Genomic DNA, 23,032 nt, shown 5'->3' with positions numbered 1-23,032 from the left:
AATGTGTGACCTCTGCTAGGACAATGAGTGCTGGGCACTGGCCTGGGTGGCTTGGGTTCTAGTCCAGGCACTGTGGCCAGCTTGAGAGCCCTGTGATCCTGGACAGGTGATTTAAGCTCTCTGAGCTATGTTATTCCACCTACCAAAGACCAAGCCAGCCCAGATGATCTCTGGGGGCCCACACTTAGTGACTCAGCAAGAACCATTTATTGGAAATGTAGGTCCTGTTAGGTTGAAACACATGAAATTGCCAATATTTAACCATTTCTAACCTATATAAATGGCAATGTCATGATGGTTCAAAAGAGCACAAATAATAGTTGTCTTAGCATTTCTAAAGTAAATGCCAATTATGGTATGCTATTTAGGGGTAGGATAAGCATGCATACCAAATATGGGCAATGTCTACTGGTTAAATAGTTATCCTGGGAATCAAAAATTTAAACCAACCCATTTATAATTTGCATAAATTTTGGCATAATGTCCTTCAATGAAATTGCTTTCATATTCTATGATTTGGTTCTTTCCTGTGGTCATAGAACAGCCACGGACTACTCAGCCACATCTCACGCATCAGTATTCAGAAAGGGGATCTGCCTTGGACCTTACTTTTCCAGCCTGGCCCGGGGTCAACACTTAGCTACTTAATCCCCCACAAGCCCTTCTCGTCTCCATGAGTAAGTCTTATCAAAAAGCACCTCCTGATCTGCTTAGCAGTGGGCCTTTGTCCAGGCTAGAATTGCTGAGCAAATAATGGACAGTATTGGCCACTTAGCTCTAAAGGGCTGGTGAGGGCTGCCATGCCCACACCTGGAAACAAACCCAAGTGACTCCAGTGGAATTCAGCACTGAAGTCCCTTATCTCAAAGGTATTTTGTTGTCGAGATTCTTGGATGGGCTTTCAGAGGCCCAGGAGTCCCACAGAATTGGGTGTGGAGCTCCGTATGTGCACGTGCATGCTTTTCTGGGGTAAAATAAAATAACATAGTTTTATTTCATTTTCAAAGGATCTATATAACAACCCCCCCCCCCCCCACACACACACACAATTAAGTTAAGAATCATTGTTCTGGTGGTTTCTCTAATTGAATTCTACAGAGAGAAGAACTGTCATTCATTCGTCCATTCATTCACCAAACATTTAGTAAAGATCTGCTCTGTACCCACCACTGTGTAGGGCCTGGGCCCCAGAGATGAATAGAACCACCCCTGCCTCCAGCACCTCAAGCTCTCATGTTGTCATGATTCAAATGACTTAATCTCTCTCAACATCATGGAGGTAAAAAAATTCAGTGAATAAATGGATATTAGGGGGAAAAAGCCAACATGGTAGTTTGTAGAGGAGCACAGAAAAGGGGTGTCTGTCTAGACTTGGGGAGAGCAGGTGGAGGCAGTGACAACAGACCGGGGTTCCTAAAACTACAAAAGAAAAAGAACTATGTCACCTAGAGTCTGCAAACACGAACTGTGTTTCTTTCTCCTCGAGCAGGGTGACACCAGAAGCAGAAGGTCATGTCACTGTTCTCTCCTCTTTCCTTCCAGCTCCACCTCCTCCCCGTACTTACTTCAAGTGACCCAGCTCATTCCAGCCCTTAAGGCTTCTCTGGGGCATCCGGTCTCAGTGGCCTTGCTAAATATCAGGACATCCCTCTCCCATGCCAGCTTGTATGCACAGAAAGTTGCCTGCATTTTTCACATACGGTGAGAAGCTCGTGAGTTACTTTGATGAAAACATTTGCAGAAAGATGTGGGTAGAGAATATGGCCTATGCAGTGGCCATTGCCGTAGAGTATTAGGACCTTTCCTTCTTCCACTTAAAGGAGTAACTGGGGGAGCTCTGAGCTCAGTGGCACAGACAGCCCATGATGGAGCTACGTGGGTGGCCAGGTGGCAGAAGGACGCAAATCACTCAGGAGCTTGCAATGCCGCTGCCTCTGCAGGGAACCCGGAAACAAGGCAGCACCCTGTGCAACCCAGTGGGTGCATAGAATTCCTTCAGAGAAGGACTGTCCAATAACTGACAATGCCTAGAATAATTCCAATCTTGACAGCACCCAGGGAGAACACGACAGGGCATCTGACTCCCTACAGAGAAGGTCCCCAGTTTTCTCCTCTGCCACAGTTACCTGAGACCCTGTCACACACAGCTCCCCGAAATGCCCATGCCTAGGGGTGTTCTGCGCCCACCACCAGCCCTTTCCTTTGTCAACTTAGCTCTTCCGGTTCTGTTCTAGCTGTCTCTATGTGCTCCCCAGTTTTCCAACTTGGCCTCACAAACGGAAACTGAACTTTCTCTAGAGGGTGCCCCTGCGGGGACATATGAGCTGGCACAATGACAATTTTCTTTATTGGAGGAAGCTGTGGAGATGGTTTGGAAGCCACAGGAGGTGAAAACACTCACAGGTGAAGTGATCCTGTTCTACGGACTTTTCCAGATTAACTGGAGAGGGTGAGGGTGGGCTCGTCTATTGACGGCTGAAACAAGTATGGACTCGCTCAAAATGGGCAGACTTTGTCTCTTCAAGGGAAAAAGAGGCAGAGGCAAAGTCTAGTGTGGATTAAAGCCAGCTCAGCTCCACTCTTTCACAGGGAGCTGTATTTTTTTAAGAGGGGGAAAAAGAAGCTTGTCTCTGTTACATTGCTTAGAAAATGTGCTTTGTGTAGCTTGGGCAATCTGATCTATTTGTAAAGTTTCCTTCCAACCCACTAGGCTTTGTGTGGCTAGGAGAGGGAAAGAATGATCTTAGAGTTCTTTGAATGATAGAACTTAAAATGTTAGATTGACAAAAACATACTGTCTTGGTTACGGTAACTCTCAAGGAGGGAAATGTTGGGAAGGCGTATTCTGCGAGACAAATACCTGAAGGTTTATTTGTGTCTCTTTGCCAGATGGGGAGAGCTGAAATTTCTCTTTTTGTGAAGGAAAGCAAAGATGCATGTTAAAGAGAGGGGACACTGTGTTTAGAATAGTAGTGGCAGACCCACCATTGGGACATTTGAGTTTTACTGGGTAGGTGGACCCGAGGGTTCTGCTAATCCCAGGTTTACTTACTGCCTGTGTTGTGTCCGGTTTTGTTTACACCGACTTGCCCCATCTATGAGTCGTGTTCAGCCCCGTTGTCTGGGCTCTCTTATCTCTTTTTTAATACCTGTTTCGACTCTTTGCACATTGCATTGTCATTGATTTGCTCTCTTTCACGAAATCAAGCCTCAAGAGACAGAGTTCCTATCATCTCTGCATTTTCAAAGCCTAGCACAGCGCCTGGCACTTTAATTCATTCATCAAACATCCATTGAGCGCCCTCTGCATGTCAGGCTCTGTACCAGACATTTGCTATCCCAGGCTAGACGAAGGTATGGACACAACAGTCCAGTGGTGAGATGAGACCCTAAGCCAATAATTCTCTCTCTCTCTCTCTCTCTCTCTCTCTCTCTCTCTCTCTCTCTCTCTCTCTCTCTCTCTCACACACACACACACACACACACACAGTGTACATTTAATTCCCACATATGTAAACAGTGCTTTTGAAGAAAGAGATGAAGATGTTATTGGAGAAAAATGGTGGTAGGAACTGATTTAGAGTCAAACCATGGAAGTCTTCTCAGAAGAAGTGACAATTTAGGCTGGAACCTAAAAAATGAAGAGGTAGCAGGTGCAAGAGGGGAGCAAAGGTATTCCAGGTTGAGGGAATAGATTGTGCAAATGTCCTGAGGCAAGAGAGTTTACTGACTGGGAGGAAAGAAGACGGGTGTGACCCAACTGTGGTGAGCAAGAGGTAACTGGGGAGGTGGTCAGGAGCCTGCCAGACCAGGCTGTGGAGACCCTGTTAAAGAATTAGGATTTTATTTTAAGAACAACAGGAAGCTATTGCATCATTTTAAAGGCAAGGAAATGGCATGATCCCATTTCTGTCCTAAAAAGGGCACGTTGGGCAGGGCACAGTGGCTCTCGTCTATAATTCTAGCACTTTGGGAGGCTGAGGAGGGAGGATTGATTGAGGCCAGGAGTTTGAGACAACCCTGAGCAAAAAATAGAAAAATTAACCAGGTGTGCTGGTTTGCTCTTATAGTCCTAGTTACTTGGGAGGCTGAGGCAGGAGGATTGCTTGAGCTCAGGAGTTTGAGGTTGCAGTGAGCCATGATCATGCCACTGCACTCTAGCAAGCCTGGGTGACAGAGAAAAGCCCTGTCTAAAAAAAAAAAAAAAAAAAAAAAAAAGGAGGGAAGAGCACATTGACTGCTATGCAGAGCAGAAGGGGAACATATAACCCCAGTGAGATGGTTCTGGGGAGAGTTGTATTGTCTTGCATTGCAACAATCAGGTGAGAGATGTTGGTGGCCACACAGTGCAGTGGGGATCGAAAATATGAATGATCTCTCAGATGGTTTTTTCCATTACTTACATTATGTACTTCTTTCAAATGTAAATGTACGTACTCCTTCCTTGAGGATACTTGGGACAGGGCACTGCCTAGGTATAGAAGATGGAACAAATTGGAACGTCTGTCAACCTTTTGCCTCAATCTTATACCTAAAGCCCCACAATTCTCTAAAAACAGAGACTATAAATGAGTCATTGCTTCATTCATCTGACATTTGTTGAGTACTTATTATGACTGTGGCATTATCCTAGCTGTTGTGCAGTTACCGATCTTTTTAAAAACAAAAGTAATGCAAGATTACTGATGAAAATTTGGAACATGGGAAAAGCATAAAGCAGAAACTTTTTATCTCTAAGTACAGCACCCACTACTAACATTCTGATTTATTTACTTCCAGTCTTCCACATTTTCATATGTGTGCATACATTTGTTTACACATATAATGATATCAAAATGTGTGTGTGTAAATGTCCTCTATTAAAATTTTATTTTTAAATAATCACGCATGCAAAAAGTGAATAAAATGTATACAATCAGCTTAAAGACTAAGAAAATAGGCCGAGTGTGGTGGCTCACGCTTGTAATCCCAGCACTCTGGGAGGCCAAGGTAGGTGGATCGCTCAAGGTCTGAGTTCCAAACCAGCCTGAGCAAGAGTGAGGCCCCGTGTCTACTAAAAATAGAAAGAAATTAATTGGCCAACTAAAAATATATAAAAAAAATTAGCTGGGCATGGTGGCGCATGCCTGTAGTCCCAGTTACATGGGAGGCTGAGGCAGGAGGATCACTTAAGCCCAGGAGTTTGAGGTTGCTGTGAGCTAGGCTGACGCCACGGCACTCTAGCCCGGGCAACAGAGTGAGACTCTCACTCAAAAAAAAAAAAAAAAGACTAAGAAAATATGTACTAACCAATGACCAGCCAGGTTAGGAGGAAATAATATTACTTCTCCCCTCTCTCCCTCCCCTGAGGTAGCCAGATACTGAAAGGATCTGTTTCCTTAACCTTGTTCATCTATTTTATTATTTAAATTGCAGCAGCAGGGGAACATGTCTACTTTATCTAATTTGACACAGACCCTGGAAGATGCCTTCAAAAGGATTTTTGTCACGTACATGGACAATTGGCGCAGGAACACGACAGCTGAGCAAGAGGCGATCCAGGCCAAAGTTGACGCCGAGAACTTCTACTATGTCATCCTGTACCTCATGGTGATGATCGGAATGTTCTCTTTCATCGTTGTAGCCATCCTGGTGAGCACGGTGAAATCCAAGAGGCAGGAACACTCCAACGACCCCTACCACCAGTACATCGTGGACGACTGGCAGGAAAAGTACAAAAGTCAAATTCTGAATCTAGAAGAATCGAAGGCCACCATCCATGAGAATATTGGTGCAGTGGGTTTCAAAATGTCCCCCTGATAAGGGAGAGAGGCACCAAACCGATCTCTGATATCCAGATACGAAGAGATGCCAGTGCCTCAAAGCAAGTCCACATTGTCATTGTTTGGAAGACAGTGAGTCCCTTCCTCTCTGCTGAGAATTTTCATGGAGATGTGGTTGTTCAACTAAGACAGATGACATTTCAATTTCAGTGATTTATGTTTGCTTATTGGAGCACTATTTGTGCTGAAGCCCTCTTTTACTTTCTGGGCAATGTAAATGTCATTTTAATCAATGTCAATAGTGAAAATAAAGCCAAATTGAAGCAAAGTGCTTGGGCAGTGGCGGTGGGATAGAAAGCAGAGATTTACAAATCACTGAATCTTCTTCCTCATGAAACATCATTTGTATGTGACAAATTCAATGTATAAATAACCCAGACACACTTTCCAGAAGCAGAGTTTCAAAGTCTATCACTTGCTCACTGGATTGACATAGGAGCCCTTATTTATTGTTTCATGAATGCAGAGTCTGGAGTAATGAGTGAACAGAGCCATGAGGTGACCATACGTTTATTGTTTTCCTGGCATTTAACTTATTTAGAAGTCTGAAGACAGAACAAACATTTCAAGGGCAAATGACCCATATCAGAGAAGTCAAATATTTAAGAACTACCTGGTGCAAGAGAAACATATTTTTAAATGAATGTTTAAAGTTTTGCAGAAAACTATAACCTTTAGAAATTCCTGTCATTTAAGAAAAAATAATAAAAATCTATAAGGTTACTTTATAAACAACTTTATTTCATTATAATTACTTATTTTCATCTATCTTTGAAGAAACTAAAAGTACAGAAAGTGTCTAATTTGCTGATGTCTGTTGAAAAGCTAGACAGTAACTGCTTAACATTTTGCACGGTGGGGTGCATGGTATCATGGGACGTCAGGGCTGATGATTCTGCTGTTGGCAGGCCACTTCATTTATACAAGAGGAAACCACAGTCCGCTGACAGTAGATGATTTCATTTGCTAATTCAATCAGGCAACATTGATCTGCCTGGGGCACTGGCCTAGACCCCGGGAGTACAGACATGCACAAGACTCCATGAGCTGGAGGCACGCACACAGCAGAGAGGGAGTCAGAACTGAGTACTGTGATGACAGAATGTGGCAAGGTCCTACCAGAGATCAACACAAAGTGGACAGAGCCGGCGCAGGGACAGGAGGGCAGGCCAGACTCGGGGCAAGGTCTCCTCTCTCAGAGCAGCTGAGAGTGGGAAGTCAATGGCAATAGATGTGCAGGGCCTCCACATCTTTTAGCTTCGTGTCTCCTAGTTTGCCGTGTTCTCTCCCCCCTTCCCAGCCTGGGCACAGCACCCGCGTGCAGGACTTCAAGCCTCAGGGAACTAAGACAAAATTCAGCAAAGGAGCTCTTCTCCAAAGTATGCTTGCAGGACTCCCATACCAACTACAAGGCCTCTTTAGAATTACAGGGCAAGATGTATACGAGATTTATCATTTATATTTATTATATTATAATTTATAATTAGGAAACAGGTCTGTTTCCTAATAACTGACTTGCAATTATGCTAACAGAAGCATTCCATACAGCGTTCGAGAAAGCCATTCATATTCCAAGAACAGATGTGGCAAGGGTGGCCTCCTCCCTCAGATCAGAAACCCAGAAATGCTGTCGCACACAGAAACACGCGTCCCAGAGAGCCCAGAGCAGCAACAGGGCTATACATCCCAGGCCTCTGCTCTATATTCAGACGCGGAAGTGCGGTTCCCACCAGGCGACACAGACTCCAACGAGCCAGGCTCCTCTGAGCCCTCTTCTTGACTAGACCCCAACCTTGGCCTACGAAAACTGCAGACTCCTGGCACAAATGATTTCATCCACCTCCTTGCACTAAGAGACTTGAGCAAACACTAGCACGGTTTCTAACAGCTGAAGGCTGTATCCTGGGGGTGGCTCCAGGCCCCCTTCAAGTGCCTACCTGAGAAAAGTGAACGCTGCCTGGAGAATTTACTATTTGTTCCAGCCAAAACCTGGTGACAGGCAGATAGGCCCCTGAACCCCTCTTAGAGCAGTTATTTTAGAAAGCTTGCAATTACAAATCCTTCCTCTCCTCCTTTGAGATATAAATCTTCTACCACACAGAACTGTTGTGTTTCTTTGAAATGCAAACATTCTTACTTTCCCTGCTGTGTGAGGGCTTTGCTCTCACTGACCCCATCACAGACAGAAGTTAGTTTCTCCTCCAGATATGGGCCATTTAACAAACCTAGATCCCATTGACCAACCTCTCCCACTTTCTATACATTTCCACTTCCCTGACCCTGCTCCAGCCCTGCCCCCACACTCAGGCACCCCTACACAAATGGGAGTTGACCCTCTTCCCTATTGCCATAGTTACTGAATTGAGTCTATCCTTACTGCTTTAACTAGTGTCTTGGCTTTGTTTACTTTTGACATAGGGAAACAATCCAAGGGAAAAAAAATCTAGGTTTTCCTAATTAAATACATTTTATTTTTATCGCTGAAAGTATAAGTGATAACATAGAGGGTTATCAGTCAACTTCACTTTCGGGTACTGGGAGAAAAGCCGGATCTTTACCCGCATGTTGGGTGTATAATGGTTGAGCCATTTGCTACATTTTGCAACTCCAGGATCAACTCCCACCAGACTCAGGCTTTCCACTTTCAGCCTGGCACCTAAAAGTGCCGGTTCAAGCAACTTGCTGCTTTTCTCGACACCGTTTGCTTTTAGAGTTCCTTCTGCTTTGTCTGCTGGCTCCACGTGACCTGGGCACCACTCATTTTTAAAGCATAGCTCTGAGGCTATTTAAAAAAGAAACCATGGTAAGTGGCTGATCTGCTAGACTCTAGGTTCAGATTACCTAGGGCCCAGTGCCAGCTCTGACACTTGTTGGCTTTAAAATCCTGGGGGAAAAATTACTTTAATCTCTTTGTGTCTCCATTTCTTCATTTGTGAAATGGTTATACAGGTGACCCTTGAACACATGGGTTTGAACTGTGCTGGTTCACTTACACTTGGATTTCTTTCAATAAAAGTTACAGTGTACCTGCCTCTCCTATCTCCCCTTTTACCTCTCCCACTGCTTCTGCCTCTGCCACCCCAGACAGCAAGACCAACCCCTCCTCTTCCTCCTTGTTAACCTACTCAATGTGAAGACAACAAGGACAAACACCTTTAGGATGATCCACTTCCACTTCATGAATAGTAAATATATTTTCTCTTCCTTATGATTTCCTTAATAAGACTTTCTTTAGTTTATTGTAAGAATACAGTATCTAATACATATACAAAACACATGTTTATCGACTGTTTGTTTTCAGTAAGGTTCAAAGTCATAGGTAAAGTTTGGACTGTACTACCCCAAACCTTGAGCTGTTCAAGGCTCAACTGTAATTATTGCGAATCCTTTATTAGCTTGTTATGAAACTTTTAGACAAGAGCCTCAAAGTGCTTAGAACAAAGCTATTTGTGTTACTTTGTCTGGCAAAACTTCCCTGGTCAACAGATGCAACCCCCCCACCCGTTTGCTCTCTCCTCTGCACCCCTAATGTCTCGCACTTCATCACAGAGCACTGGTTGGATTTACAATTAGACAGTCTGGGTTCAAAACTCCACTCTGTCACCGCAATTCGCGCGTTTTCTAGGGTCAGCCACTAAATCTCCCCTGGCCTCAGTTTCCTCATCCCTAGAAAGGCGAGCAGAGCACGCAGTGAGAACCTACGAGCATTCCGTCCCCGCTACCCTGTGTCTGGGGGCCCAGTTTGCGCTTCCCATGGAGCAAAGACCGAGGGGGCTCCAGCTCTGCACGCGCCTACGAAGCATTTGTTGAATGAAGACATCTGGGAACCTAGCGTTGGGGATCCCCACTGTTATGCCAAAGGAAAATGCATGCATGTTGTCAAAGAAAATGAACGCTAGATTTGGACACTTCCTATGAGGACCTACGTGTCCTCAGCTGCAAACAGCAGAGGGGACACCTAGGAAATGCGGGACAGCGGAAGGAGGCCGCGAGGACCCCGCGAACACCAGCCCTCTAGCTGCCGTCCTCCTCCAGTTCACCCCCGGCCCTGGACCAAGGTGCCCGGCCCACATCCCACGGCTTCCCCCAACTGGAGGCGGCCCGAGCCCACTGCGTCAGCGTCCCGCGACGGCTACGCAGGCCTACCGCGCCGGCGCGCGGAGCGGTGCATTTCGGGACGTGTAGTTTTCCCCGGCAGCACTGCGGGAGTCCCAGTTAGTGTGCTGGCCCGGCGCCGGAGGCTCCACCGCCCAGAGCTGTGAGTGCGTGACGTCGGGGTCGGCGGGGGCACGATCCTAAGCTCGAGAGCTCTTTGGGGCGCTGGGATCTGGTGGCTGGCTCTGCGACCGCGTTTTCTCTGTGGGACTAGCGCCTGCCGGACTCCCAGCGGTGGTTCCGGCCGGAGGGTGCTGGTCTAAGCGTCTCGGGGACGAGCGAATGTTCTGGACACACTGTTCTGGGGAAGGGTGGGGGGAGCGGCGACAGCCCCTGGCCCCCAGCCTCGGATCTGGGTGCGGCAGGCGTTGCTCCCGAGTGCAGAGGTCGGGGGAAGAGGGCTCCAGACTGGCCCACGGGTTACCGAGGACGCGCCGAGGCCCGCGGGGGTTCAGCAGCGCGCCCAGGGTTGCGCCGCGAGCGCAGGCTCCATCGCGGCTCTCCCGGGGCTCGGGTCGCTCCTAGCATATCCCCGGACTGATGGGACGTGGAGTGCGAGCAGCCGAGGTCGGGTGGGGCTGGTTCTCTCCCCCCAACCCCTGTGCAGAGCCAGGAGGGCCAGGTGGTGCCCAGCGTTCACCTGGCAGCCCCCTTCCCGGACCTACTCCTACCTAAAATGATTGGGTGAAGGATTGGCCTGAAGGGCGTAGACACTGGGCGAGAGAGAAAGTTCAGACAAAGAAAGGGCAGGACCTGATTAGTGGCTGGAAGCAGTTAGCCACCAGGAGACAGACTGACCCTTGAGTTTCCTAGGTGTGTGTGCCAAGCAGGAAACGTAGGTCGTGGGCAATAGATTGTATTGCTTTAATTGGCCTAACCAAAATAAGCGAATATGGTTTTGTTTCTAGGACAAACTCAGCAAAGGAAAACTCAGGATACTTTTGCAGTTAGGGAGATAGAAATATTTGGAGTGGTAGCTAAGCCAATTGTGGGGGTTTTTTTGTTTGTTTAGTTTTAAGCTAAGACTGTATAGTTCCATGGGAAGTTTAACATTTTCTGCCCTTCATAGATTTTTTTTTTTTTTTTTTTTTTTTGAGACAGAGTCTCGCTTTGTTGTCCAGGCTAGAGTGAGTGCCGTGGCGTCAGCCTAGCTCACAGCAACCTCAAACTCCTGGGCTCAAGCTATCCTCCTGCCTCAGCCTCCCGAGTAGCTGGGACTACAGGCATGCGCCACTATGCCCGGCTAATTTTTTATATATATATCAGTTGGCCAATTAATTTCTTTCTATTTATAGTAGAGACGGGGTCTCGCTCTTGCTCAGGCTGGTTTCGAACTCCTGACCTTGAGCAATCCGCCCACCTCGGCCTCCCAAGAGCTAGGATTACAGGCGTGAGCCACAGCGCCCGGCCCCTTCATAGATTTTTATGCCTCTCAAAATTGTCCTAGTTTTGTTGGCTTTTGCAGTTCAGCCCTCAGATACCGGCTGCCTCTTGTTTCTAATATTGCATCAGGTGTACGTATGCCAGCAGAGCAAATAGCTCAGTGATATTTTTAGCTTTCTTAGTTCTCATTTGCAGGAGGGAGCGGGGTGCTGTGATAATGGCTGACTTGGGGCATGTAATTTAAGGGAGGTGGGGAAAAGTAATTCAGAGGCAGTGGGTGGGAATGAGCAAGGCTGATGGGGGGGGTTGCCATTTGGTCCTCCACCCTTACCCACCCCGTCCTCTCCTGTTGCAGATTGACTTTACGTGGGTTTCTTTCCTAAAGAGCTTGAATTCTGTCACTCTAGAAGCTGAAGTTGAGGCAACCACCAGTTGAAGTGTATTTTTGCCACCAGTATATTTTCCAGTCAGGTTCTGTAATATCAGAGAGGAGGGTTGAGTTGTGAATTCCAGAGTTGGAGAATTATCCTTTGCATTCTGATTTTTAAAATGAGACCATTTTGATTGATAGGGTTAATGGCTTGCCCCAGGTCACATGTCCCGCCATTGGTGCCACCAAGAACAGAGCCCTGATCTCCAGTTCTCCGTGCTCTCAGCTTATTATGCCCTGCTGTCACGGAATGACTACATTTTCTGCTGGGTGCAACATGTCTATGTCCTTCAGCTTGGCATGCCCATTGCTGCACGGAGAAAGATTTATCGTAACAATAATGGTTGACATTTATTTAGTGCTTTCTGTGTGCTGAGCACGCTGCTTAATGTTTACAGTCCATTCTGAAGGAGAATTTACAGATGGGGGAGTTGAGGCTTACAGAGGCCAAGTGACTTGTCCATGGTCACATTGCTAGTATCCTAGTGCATGTTTACCACAGGGCCAGACCACTGGATGTCCTTTTTCATTTATTTCCTTCTGCAAGAATTTTGGACTTATTTTTTGTCCTTGACCTTGGGAATCCACATCCTAATCAATTCACAGGGTCTGTAATTTGGCCTCAGAAAATTTGTGGGGAACAGCCAAAGTTACCTACTATATCTATATACAACTCAAAGCAGGAATTTTAAAAATAAAATTTACAAGCCTTAAACATTTTATTTTAATAGACAACATGGCTAATCCCTAAGATTATTAGAAATACTCAAAGTGAAAATTCTAGCAACAGTTATAATATGCCAGGAACATACTTGTTCAGTGCAGGTCAGAATCTGCTGCTACATAAGGACAAGTGGGGCCAGGCGCGGTGCCTCACCTCTGTAATCCTAGCACTCTGGGAAATGGAGGCGGGAGGATTGCTCGAGGTCAGGAGTTCAAAACCAGCCTGAGCAAGACCGAGACCCCATCTCTACTATAAATAGAAAGAAATTAATTGGCCAACTAATATATATAGAAAAAAAAATTAGCTGGGCATGGTGGTGCATGCCTGTAGTCCCAGCTACTCGAGAGGCTGAGGCAGGATCACGTGAGCCCAGGAGTTTGAGGTTGCTGTGAGCTAGGCTGACGCCACGCCACTCACTCTAGCCTGGGCAATAAAGCGAGACTCTATCTCAAAAAAAAAAGGACACGTGGGCCATTTATACAGGAAGGTAATTAGCACTGTCAACCCAAATAAATGACAGAGGCAAAAATCTCAATCAGTGGAGGTTTATTAAGCCAAAATTTCGAGGATGTGCCTGGGAAAACCACAAACAGCAGACAAGCTGTGGCTGTTTTTCTGAAGGGGATGTTGGCACCACCAGTATTTTATGGGCATACAGAGAGAAGGAGAAAGGTAGGGGGGTTGCGTGGGGGGTGATAAGGTAGTGGTTACATTCTTGTGAGGCCCAAGAAATCTACATTTTACATAAAAGAAGGGACTAAAGGAAGCATCAGTTATGAGGATGTCCCCAGGAAGGGGGAAGAATGCCTGATTCCATCTTGTCTCCTGTTACCTATAAGATAAACTTGTAATTCATGATTAGTGTGGAATTGGATAGGCTTTAGCTTTAGGTGATAGACACAAGTACAATTTGCATGTTCTTGCTTATGGGAGGTTACCAAAGGAATTTTCTTACTGAACGGTCTGTGGGGCCAGCTCTTCACAGGTGTCTGAGGCTGTGATTTTCTTTTTATAGCACTTTCAGTTACCATGACTACATCTAAACAGATCTACAGTGTAAATTCATGTTGCTAGATTCTGTGACTTTGAAAAAGTCCTGGGAAAACTTGGCTATCTTGTGCCAACTACTAGCTTGTTTTCAAGATAAAAGATAGTATAACCTTGAAGAGATGAGATATAACTTTTTATATTTACATGCTTTTGTAATGGAATGTTTTTTTTTTTTTTGAAAACATCTTCCCTGAAGTTTATCTTATCCCCATTCTAAAGGCCTCTAAAATTTTCTGCCACTTTTCTGAATTCTAATTGTAAATACGTTTAAAGGAAAGTGTCACCATGATTTTTGAATGGGAAGCTCTCTGCCTGCATCAGGATAGTACTGAGGTTAAGGCCCTGGAACCAGACTGGATGGGTCTGAATCCCAGTCCCACCTGGAAGACCCTTGGATATGTTACTTAAACGTTCTTTCCTCCTCTATGAAGTGGAGTAATCAGCTACCTCACTGGGCAGTCTGTGAAGACTAAGTGAGTTAATTCACATAGGTACTTTAGCACAGTCTGGCATGATAAAGCGAAGCTATGGTTATTATGCTATAAATCATTGAATTTCAGAAAAAATCAGGGCCCTAGACACCATCTATTTGACACCTTCTTTCTTCACTTACAGATGAGAGCGAGGCCTCAGAGGGAAGTCACTTACCAGAGTATGTAGGTTCTTCATGCAGAGAACAAGTCTTCTGGCTCTTTGGGGTATGTGTTCTAAAATTAGTGACCTGTGAGGCCCCAGAGCAAATCCTGTGCTCTGGCTGTGTCCCTGCCTTGTCACATCTTGCCTTACATCCATGGTGCTTTAGAGGGAAGTCTACATATGAATTGCTTTCTTAGGATAATTATTTTCTCCTGTCACTTATTCCCTTGCCTCCAGATAATCTTTTAAAAACCAAGGTTAGCTTGATTAACACTCAGAGGACCTGAAAAACAGAAAGAACACCTATCCACAAACCAGTACCTGTTCGGGGCAAGAGGTGGGTGGAGGGACAGCCTTTGGACTTGGGCTCTTAGTTCCACAGATGAATGGGATGGGAGCACATGTCCCCTCAGGAGTGGCACTGCCACCTCTGCTGGGGGCTGAGGAGAGCTTTCTGCTCAACAAGAGCCAGGCCTGTCTTGGCCCTCACCCAGCCTGTCTGTCTCCCACCAAGCTCTAGGTCGCCTTGTCAGGACACAACCCGTCTCTCTGCTCTAGGTTCACGTGCCCTCTTTCCGTCAAAGAGACATCTTCCTAAGGTGGCCTGCCCTGGAAAGTCCAAACTGACCTGTTTCTTTTTCCCCCCACCCCACCCCAGATCAGACCTTCCAGCGCCCTGAACCTGACCTTCTAGCTCCTTCTCCTCATGTGCTTGTCTGGGAGAGGCCTGCATTGATCAGGAATAAATCCACAGCTGTTCTGCCATGAACTGGAAGGTAAGACTAGTTTTAAATAATTATTGCTTGGGTTTTCTTCTTTCATCCTGATTGTAAAAATTCAGAATAAAAGTTTTATAGATGTAGATTGATAGAAAAGAAAAATAATATTTAATGTTTTAAGTTAAAACATACAAATGTACATTTATTCACTAGACTTCTGGAAGAAGGCTAGACCTTTCTTTGAGTGCCTGTCCGATAACTTCAGATCTGCCTTGCTTTTCTTGCAAAAATCATGCCTTTAAAACTTTACCTACAGTTTTAGATTTTAGTTTTTTTTTTTTTTTTTTGAGACAGAGTCTCACTCTGTTGTCCAGGTTAGAGTACCTAGAGTACTGTGGCGTCAGCCTAGCTCACAGCAACCTCAAACTCCTGGGCTCAAGCGATCCTTCTGTCTCAGCCTCTCGAGTAGCCTGCGACTACAGGCATGCGCCACCATGCCCAGCTAATTTTTCTATATATTTTTAGTTGGCCAATTAATTTCTTTCTATTTTTAGTAGAGACGAGGTCTCGCTTAGGCTGGTTTTGAACTCCTGACATTGAGTGATCCTCCTGCCTTGGCTTCCCAGAGTGCTAGGATTACAGGCGTGAGCCACAACGCCCGGCCCATTTTAGTTTCTTTAAAGTAGATGCAGTGGTCTGAATGTATTTCCTCCAAATTTGTATGTCACAACCCTAGCGCCAATGTGCTGGTATTTGGAGGTGGAGCCCTCAAGAATGGGATTAGTGCCCTTCTAAACCGGACTCCAGAGAGCTCTCTTGCCCTCCTTCTGACGTGTGAGGGTCCAACAAGAAGTATTGGAAGTCTATACCCTGGAAGTGGTCCTCACTAGGATCCAACCATGCTGTACCCTAATCTTGGACTTTCAACCTTTAGAACTGTGACAAATAAATGTCTCTTGTTTGTGGTCACTAGGATTGTGATACTTTGTTATAGGAGTCTAAAATGACTAAGACAGTGGGTTAAGATCTTATGAAGCAATCAGCGTACAAAATCTTTCCAGATTTCGATGCTTTTCCCTAATGTTTTATAGTTGTCCTACCAATAGCCTTTTTTTTTTTTCCAACTCAGCCTCGAATCTTTCAAAGCATTCAATTCAGTTTTCACAGAAACCACTTTTTCTTTACGTGGTCATATTTCCTGTGTTGTGTTTAAATAAATTATTTAACATAGCATTGAGTACAACCTAAACTGGTTGGTGAGTAAACACAACATTCAGCTGGTGGGAGCAGAGGTTCACCAGAAACCAGAGTCGGCTGCTAGCGAGAGGCATTCAGGGGCTGTGGCACCTGTCAGCAGGTTTTACAGAGAGAAGGGAAATGCCACTTTTACCCTGAAGTCAGCAAGGTGAGGCGGAATTTGGTTAAGAAAGCAGCCACTGAGATATGTGATTATTTTAGCCACTTCGAAAAGTATAAAATCAAATAAAAATTGTACGTAGTTTCACCATCCAGAGATGGCTACTATTAAATGTTAATAGTTTTGGTGTATTTTCTTCCAGTATTTTATTCCTTATATATAAGTGTGGTGTATGTATTTTCAAATATAAATCTTATCGTATGTGATCTTTTCAATTATTATAAATGTTTCCTTCTTGAAAACCTCCAGTAGCTTTCTCCTGCAAGGAGAAATGGGAAGGGTCTGGAAGCAGGCTCAGGGAGCTGGTAGAGTGGCTGTCCCCCTTCCCCAGCCCTGTGGCCATAGGGCTTGGGGGGCCCTGCAGGAGGGCAGAGAGACTCTTCTCCAGGAAGGCCTGGTTGAAGTTAAGGAAGCAGAGTGAGTCTCTGTGAAGGCGTGGACAACTAGGGGGGGTTTGTTGAACATGCTTTTGGGGGCCTGAGCACAGTGGTAGGGGTGAGAAGGGGGTCGAAGGGGAAAGGAGCGGAAAGTGGGGATGAGATTGAGAGCAGCCATATAGCACCCACTGCAGTGGCTAAATTGGTAAGGGTGAGAGGCAGTAACTGCTACTAAAGGCGGTGTCAGCAAGCTTCAAAGCATTCTGTGTGGTGCTCCAAGGCGGCAGGCGGTCTTCCCACTGCACATGCATGGCAGTCCCTTTGAGGACAAGTTAAGAGTTTCTGATTGGGTAGGTCGGGGGCAGGGCCCGAGCATCTGCATTCCTCACAAGTTCCCAGGTGGTGCTCATATACAGTGGTCCAAGGCAACACATAGGGAAGTTATCTTTACAACTGTGGAGTGACATCAACCCACTTGACCCCCCAGCCCGGTCCTGCCTGTGACAGTCCTTTCCTGTGTCAAGAACCTGACCCAAGAAACTGACCCAAACCTTCCCAGCTACAGACATGCATAACACCGTGGAGCAGCCTTGTGTTTAAACCCAGACCCTTCTGGGTAGTGTCAGAAAGGAACGGCCCTGCTTACGCCTACCGCAGAGAGCTGTGGGAAGCTGAGGGCATCCTGTGGCCTTGCCCTCCGGCTGGCGGTGACAGTCAGAACTACTGTGCATTAGCAACGAGTGTGGCCTCATTATTTAAAAAGTTAATTATTCCCATTTCACAGATACTGGGGTTTTGTTTTCAAAAAGTAGCATGGATCTAGTCCACCCGAACAACATTCATTTTCCTCCTTGGAGGTCTGCATATTTTGAGAGATGTAAGGGGTTGTTAGAAGGAAATCAGGGGGGAATTTAACACAACTGAAGCTTAGTGCCCTCGAGAGGGGAAGGAAGGGGCTCCCCACAAGTCCTCGCTTTAGCCCTTTTAGTGTCCTTGGCCTCTGCCGCCCTTGTTCTGCCTCCTCCTCAGCGTCAGACTTCTGCCTCCTGCCACTGCCTCCCCACTGCCTTTGAAAAGAAAGTAAGTACCGCGCCACTAACCTGCGCCCACTGGCCGGTGAGTTTCCATGGCAGTGGGTTTGTCGATTTCCTGTTGAGGTCGTACCTTCCTGCGACGATCATATGGCTCTGCCATAACAGACTGATTCTAGAGAGATTTAGAAAATCAGAAAAGTTACTTTCCTAGTATGAGTCAGCGCTTCAGTTAGCCTAGAAAATCCTAATAAACACGAAAAGAGGTTTATGTAACGATGTTGACAGCTGGTTTGTATGAGTGGAGTCTTACCTTCACCTCTCTAACACGTGAGCCTTTAAGAAAGCAGAGGAATTGGAGGGTTGGTGGGCGGGGAGAGTGGTTAGCAGTGGCTCTAAGGGAGGAAGAGTCTGGAAACCAGATCAATATTCTAAGATGCTCGTATTTACCAGGGTAAAACATTTGAAAGTTTTACTTTCGTAACTGTAAATCTTTCATACTTTCGCCAGAGTGATCTTTCTGAAAGTGAGTATTTTGTGTTTATTCCTTACTGTTAAAATGATTTCATCATTGAAAACTATTATCTGGTTATGGAGTGTTCTTGTGTTCTTCTTGTTTTAGTTAGAATGACTTAAATATTTGTATCCTTCTCCCCCCATGATGTCCATTATATTCTCATTGTATCACATTACAGCCTTCTGCAGATATCCATACATACCAAGTTAAATGCTTTCAAAGGTAGTGAGTCTAGCTGCCTCTGGCAAATTCAGTAGCCAAGCCATTGTTTCTTTGCATAATTTAATTGTAAAATTGGCAGGGGTGTGGAGCACACCACATACATGTTACAGGACACTGTGATGGTGAAGGTCAGAGCCAGGTCAGATTCTCCATCACTTACCATGTTCTCAGCTCCACGATCAGGGTGGTCCATCTGCCTCGTGGAGAAAGCGTGAAGAACCACGTAAGGCACTTAGCACCCGGGAAGTTCCCAGTGTACAGCAGCCGATGCTCTGTCTTCTAAATGTGAAATCCACATCCAGGTCTGAGTCTTAAAGAATTTGGATAGAATTATAGGAACATAGATGTACATAAATTGTGATTTCATTAATTCCACTGCATCGGGAATCAGGACTCAGGGGAAGGGCGCCTGGCCCGGGTTAGACTGTCCATTTCCGCTCCAGCCTCCTCGTGAGCGAGCTGCAGGACACGGGCAGACCTCTCAGGCCACAGCAGCTCTGCTCGCCCCGCTCAGAAGACAAGGTGCGGACTAGACCAGGTTCTGGAAAGTTCTTTCCAGCCCTCTAGTTCTGTGATCATATTGTTCTCACTAGTTTCAGGTCACTTTTTCTTAAACTGTTAGAAGGAGGTTCAAATGTACTCCCTGTAGTAGAATCTCATTTTATTGGTATTACATATAATAAATGATATTTGGCAATTTAATGTAATGATTTCATTGGAATAAAGTCTACCTGTAAAATAATGATTACTCAGCAGAAGCATAGCTTATCACTTTATTTGAGAAGGAATTTTTAATAACACAAAAAGTTCATGATCATCATTTAGTCATACTAACCATGTGTATGAAACTAGGATAGTATTTACTTTGACATACCATCGTGATATATAGAATTTCATTATAAGTCCTGCAAAGAGTGGCTAATTCAAATCGATAGTTATTCTCCAGACTTTGTTTTAGCCAGTGGGTTTATGGCAGTAATCAGTAGCTAAGTTTTGATGTTTTGAATTTTGTTGCATTTTATTTTATCTTCAAGTGCCAGTGCTAATGAGTTGCTAGAAACAAGGAAATCATAGGGTGCTAGAGCTGGAGATTCCAGAAGGAAGGTCTGGTCCAGCCCTACTTTGTGGGCAAAGAGGCAGGAGCTCAGAAAGGCCCAGTGGCTGACCAGGTCACACAGTCAGTTGGCGGCAGAGCAGAGCTATGACCCAGGTGCCCTGGTTCAGGCTCCTCTCACTGGACCCAGCTGCTGCCACCAAAGCAGGGATCAGGGAGGCCAGCAAATTGCACAGTTGAGTTGCATGAGACCAGAGTCACTACGCCTGTAGCTGACTGGTGATCCTCCGTGAAGCCAGTAGCAAGTGAGTGATGAAGAGCAGGGTGTAAATAGACTGGTGGCCACCTGGGGACAGGGACCTTGTCTGCTTGGTCTCCAGTGTAGCCCCAGCACCTAGCCTTGTACCTCTTGTAGGATAGGTGCTCAGTAAATACTTGTTGCGAGAAGATAAAGAAACATCCCATATCAATGATGAAATGTTTAGAATGGTTTCTTTCCTCTCGAAGGCTCTCGAACACGTGCCCTTGCTGCTGTATATCTTGGCGGCGAAGACATTAATTCTCTGCCTGGCATTTGCTGGAGTGAAAATATACCAAATGAAAAGGATGGAAGCAAAACAGCAAGAACTGGAGGCTGAGAAGAAGAAGCAGTCAGAGAAGAAAGATAACTGAAGGGGCATCCAAGGTACCCAACCTTGGGAATGGGAACCAGCCAGGGGTCAGGGCGGCCAGTCAACAAGTGTGAAAGTCCCTTGCCAATCTGTGCTTAACCCAGATCTCATTTGCTACCTCTCCCACTCCTCCCTGCACTCCTAGGGGCCACACCTTGGCCACGATAGACCTTCATGCCCCTCAGCCTTGCTGGTTAGTCCCAGGCTAGAGGGCCCTTCCTGACGACCTCCTCACCAGTCTCGAGGGCTTAATTCATCACTGTAGCCTGGTGCCTGTCACAGGGCAGACAGAAGGCCAAGATCGTGCTTATGGGGTTGAACACATCAAGGCCCCTGTTACAGGTTTTTTTTTTGAGACAGAGTCTTACTCTGTTGCCCGGGCTAGAGTGCTGGGGCGTCAGCCTAGCTCACAGCAACCTCAAACTCCTGGGCTCAAGCAATCCTCCTGCCTCAGCCTCCTGAGTAGCTGGGACTACAGGCATGTGCCACCATGCCCGGCTAATTTTTTATATATATACTTTTAGTTGTCTGGCTAATTTTTTTCTATTTTTTCAGTAGAGACAGGGTCTCACTCTTGCTCAGGCTGGTCTTGAACTCCTGAGCTCAAATGATCCGCCTGCCTCGGCCTCCCAGAGTGCTAGGATTACAGGCGTGAGCCACCACACCCGGCCCCCGTTACAGATCTAACACGTGACAGCAGTCTCCTTCATGCTGGCGTGTCGATGCAATCTCGTCATCTATCAGGTTGAGTTTCTGGGCTTCTCTGAAAAAGGATTCAAATATGGCAGTAGGGGGTTCTAGATCAGTGGTCCCCAAACCTGGCTAAGGATCAGAATCGCTGGGATGCTTATTAAAATGCAGATTCTCAGGCTCCAGCCTCAGGGAGATTCCATTCTGTCTACGGTTGTGTCCGGGCACCTGTTCTTTTGAAAGCCCATTAGATGACTCTGACGCAGTCCTCTCAGCAACAGGTCACCATAGGAACCACTGGGCTAGGTGACCTCCACCACCCCTGCCCGCTCCGATTCCCTGCGTGTAAAAATAGGAATCCCCGTGCAGTGCTGGCAGACTGTGAGGTTAAAGGCATACTTAGGAGAAACAGAAGCAACACTTACTGGGTGATCATTCTGTGCCGGGCGTTTGCTAGGCATTTCTTACACAGCTGGGTTACTCAGACCTGACAGCTCTGTGGGGTGTATCCAGACTGAAAGAATGGCTCACACCATACCTGGTGAAGAGCAGAACCAGAAATCGAACCCAGATCAAACTCATCCAACCACCGTACCCAGCCTGAGCCGGCCGCCTTCCTGAATACGGACACGTGGGCTGGTGGAAGCACTTCTCTTGATCACTCGCCCTTTCCAGCAGCCGCAGCCGCTGGCTGGTCCTCAATGGGCTGTGGACTTTTGCCAGACAGAAGTTACTGTTATGGAACCTTGCCTTTTATTGATTCTTTTTTAAAGTGAAACTCAGGAGCAGGCACTAGAAAGGGGGAAGAGAAAATTTACAGGGTGAGGGAAGGCAGTTTACATTGCAATGTTGCTGATTGAATTTATATTCCTGACAGTCCTCATTTCGCATGTTAAACTGAGAAGAGGAAAATTAGATGTGAGATCATAAATGCTTCTTTCTTCTCTCTGCAGACGTCACCGGAGACCTGTTGGTTAAGTGGGGCTGGGTGGCTTCCCCTCTGAGCTTAGAACTGCCTGGGGAGTTGGTCTTTCTCTATCGGCTGGCAGCTTCTCAAATACCGGTGCCTTGCTTTAAACTAAACAGGTTTTCAAGATGAAAGGGAAATTGTGGTGCTAAAAATACATTCATTAATAGATAAACTTGAGTAGTTTCTGTTTCTCAAGTCTGAACGGCTGAAAAGTGTTAATGCTGAACGAGTAAAACATTCACTGTAATTTTATCAAACGTTTCCCTCCTACTTACCCTTTGGTTTTCTTTTCTAGATTTTGCAATGTAAATGTCAGCTCCAGTAGACCCTAGCCGAGAAGCAAGAACCACTGGGTGATGTGTCAGAGGATAAACTCCCAACCTGGGCCTTTAACTTAAAGCAATGTGAATTTTTATATGCTTTCGAAAGAATCAGTATTTTGTGTACTAAAATAAAATACCTTTGTTAAAAGGATATTTCTGGTCTTTGGAATAAGTAAAGGAGAGTGTGTATCTCTGTCATACTCTCACATACACACACACTCACACATACACACACACACACACACACACTTGTGAGAGGAGGGAGTTTTGCAAACTCACACCCCAGCCAGCATTTCCAGCTGGGGACTCCAGCAGGGACAGGGGGAGCAGCATCTGCTGTGGGGCTGGGCACCGGGCCTCTCACCCTCTCCCTGGTGGGCTGCCTTCCCCTGGGCCCTTTTCTCCTCTGTCCCTCCTGCAGGTGCTGTCCCCTGTGTGTGTGTTCCTTGCGAGGCTGTGCACTCGTCCAGGAGAGCTGTCCCCTGTCTGACCTGGGAGGTCCTCATGGGGAGGAAGTGCAGGTTGGGAGGTGTCTGCCCTGTCAGGCTCCGAGTCCAGGAAGAATTCTCTTCTCCAGTCCTGGCGTGAAAGAGCAAGAGGAGCTCCTGGGTGCGTTTTGTCCTCTCCTTACCAGTTTGCTTGTAGGGATTTGCAGATAAAGGCAAAGGGCAGGACGTTCATGGAAGACTTTCAGACTCGGGGGCAGGCCAATGGGATAAGAATGTTTACTGCTCAGCACCCAACACACAGAGATCTCTACGAAAAGGGTTTGTTACTGAAAGCTCATCACTTGTCCCTGAGGCCACATCAGAGGAATGAGAATAAGTGGTTTGAGGAGAAG

The 23,032-nt window shown here is 46.1% G+C and overlaps 2 protein-coding genes across 4 annotated transcripts; both read left to right on the top strand.

Annotated features, from left to right (window-relative positions):
* Positions 1-5,415: 5,415 nt before the first annotated feature.
* On the top strand, positions 5,416-6,501 carry KCNE2 (potassium voltage-gated channel subfamily E regulatory subunit 2). Its single transcript, XM_012747001.2, has one exon. It carries the CDS (start codon positions 5,428-5,430, stop codon positions 5,797-5,799), a length of 372 nt encoding a protein of 123 aa, XP_012602455.1. The 5' UTR covers positions 5,416-5,427; the 3' UTR covers positions 5,800-6,501.
* A 3,474-nt stretch (positions 6,502-9,975) lies between these two features.
* Positions 9,976-22,342, top strand: SMIM11 (small integral membrane protein 11). Of its 3 annotated transcripts, none has more exons than XM_012747057.2 (5): positions 9,976-10,080; positions 14,180-14,262; positions 14,859-14,976; positions 20,045-20,222; positions 22,164-22,342. In XM_012747057.2, the coding sequence occupies exons 3-4, from the start codon at positions 14,965-14,967 to the stop codon at positions 20,207-20,209; spliced, it is 177 nt and encodes a 58-aa protein (XP_012602511.2). In that variant the 5' UTR covers positions 9,976-10,080; positions 14,180-14,262; positions 14,859-14,964; the 3' UTR covers positions 20,210-20,222; positions 22,164-22,342. The 3 variants fall into 3 exon arrangements, with proteins under 3 accessions (XP_012602511.2, XP_012602513.2, XP_012602512.2); XM_012747058.3 differs by having other exon boundaries at positions 10,000-10,084; XM_012747059.3 differs by lacking the exon at positions 14,180-14,262 and having other exon boundaries at positions 9,994-10,080.
* The last annotated feature ends 690 nt before the right edge of the window (positions 22,343-23,032 follow it).

The sequence above is a fragment of the Microcebus murinus genome, chromosome 1 (genome assembly GCF_040939455.1).
Source record: "Microcebus murinus isolate Inina chromosome 1, M.murinus_Inina_mat1.0, whole genome shotgun sequence".
In the NCBI taxonomy this organism is placed as follows: Eukaryota; Metazoa; Chordata; class Mammalia; order Primates; family Cheirogaleidae; genus Microcebus; species Microcebus murinus.
Note: the sequence above shows the minus strand (reverse complement) of the source record. Positions and strands in the feature narration are given on the sequence as shown.

Excerpts from the sequence above, each read along its gene's own strand:
- KCNE2 (XM_012747001.2), top strand. The coding sequence starts at position 5,428 with ATGTCTACTTTATCTAATTTGACACAGACCCTGGAAGATGCCTTCAAA.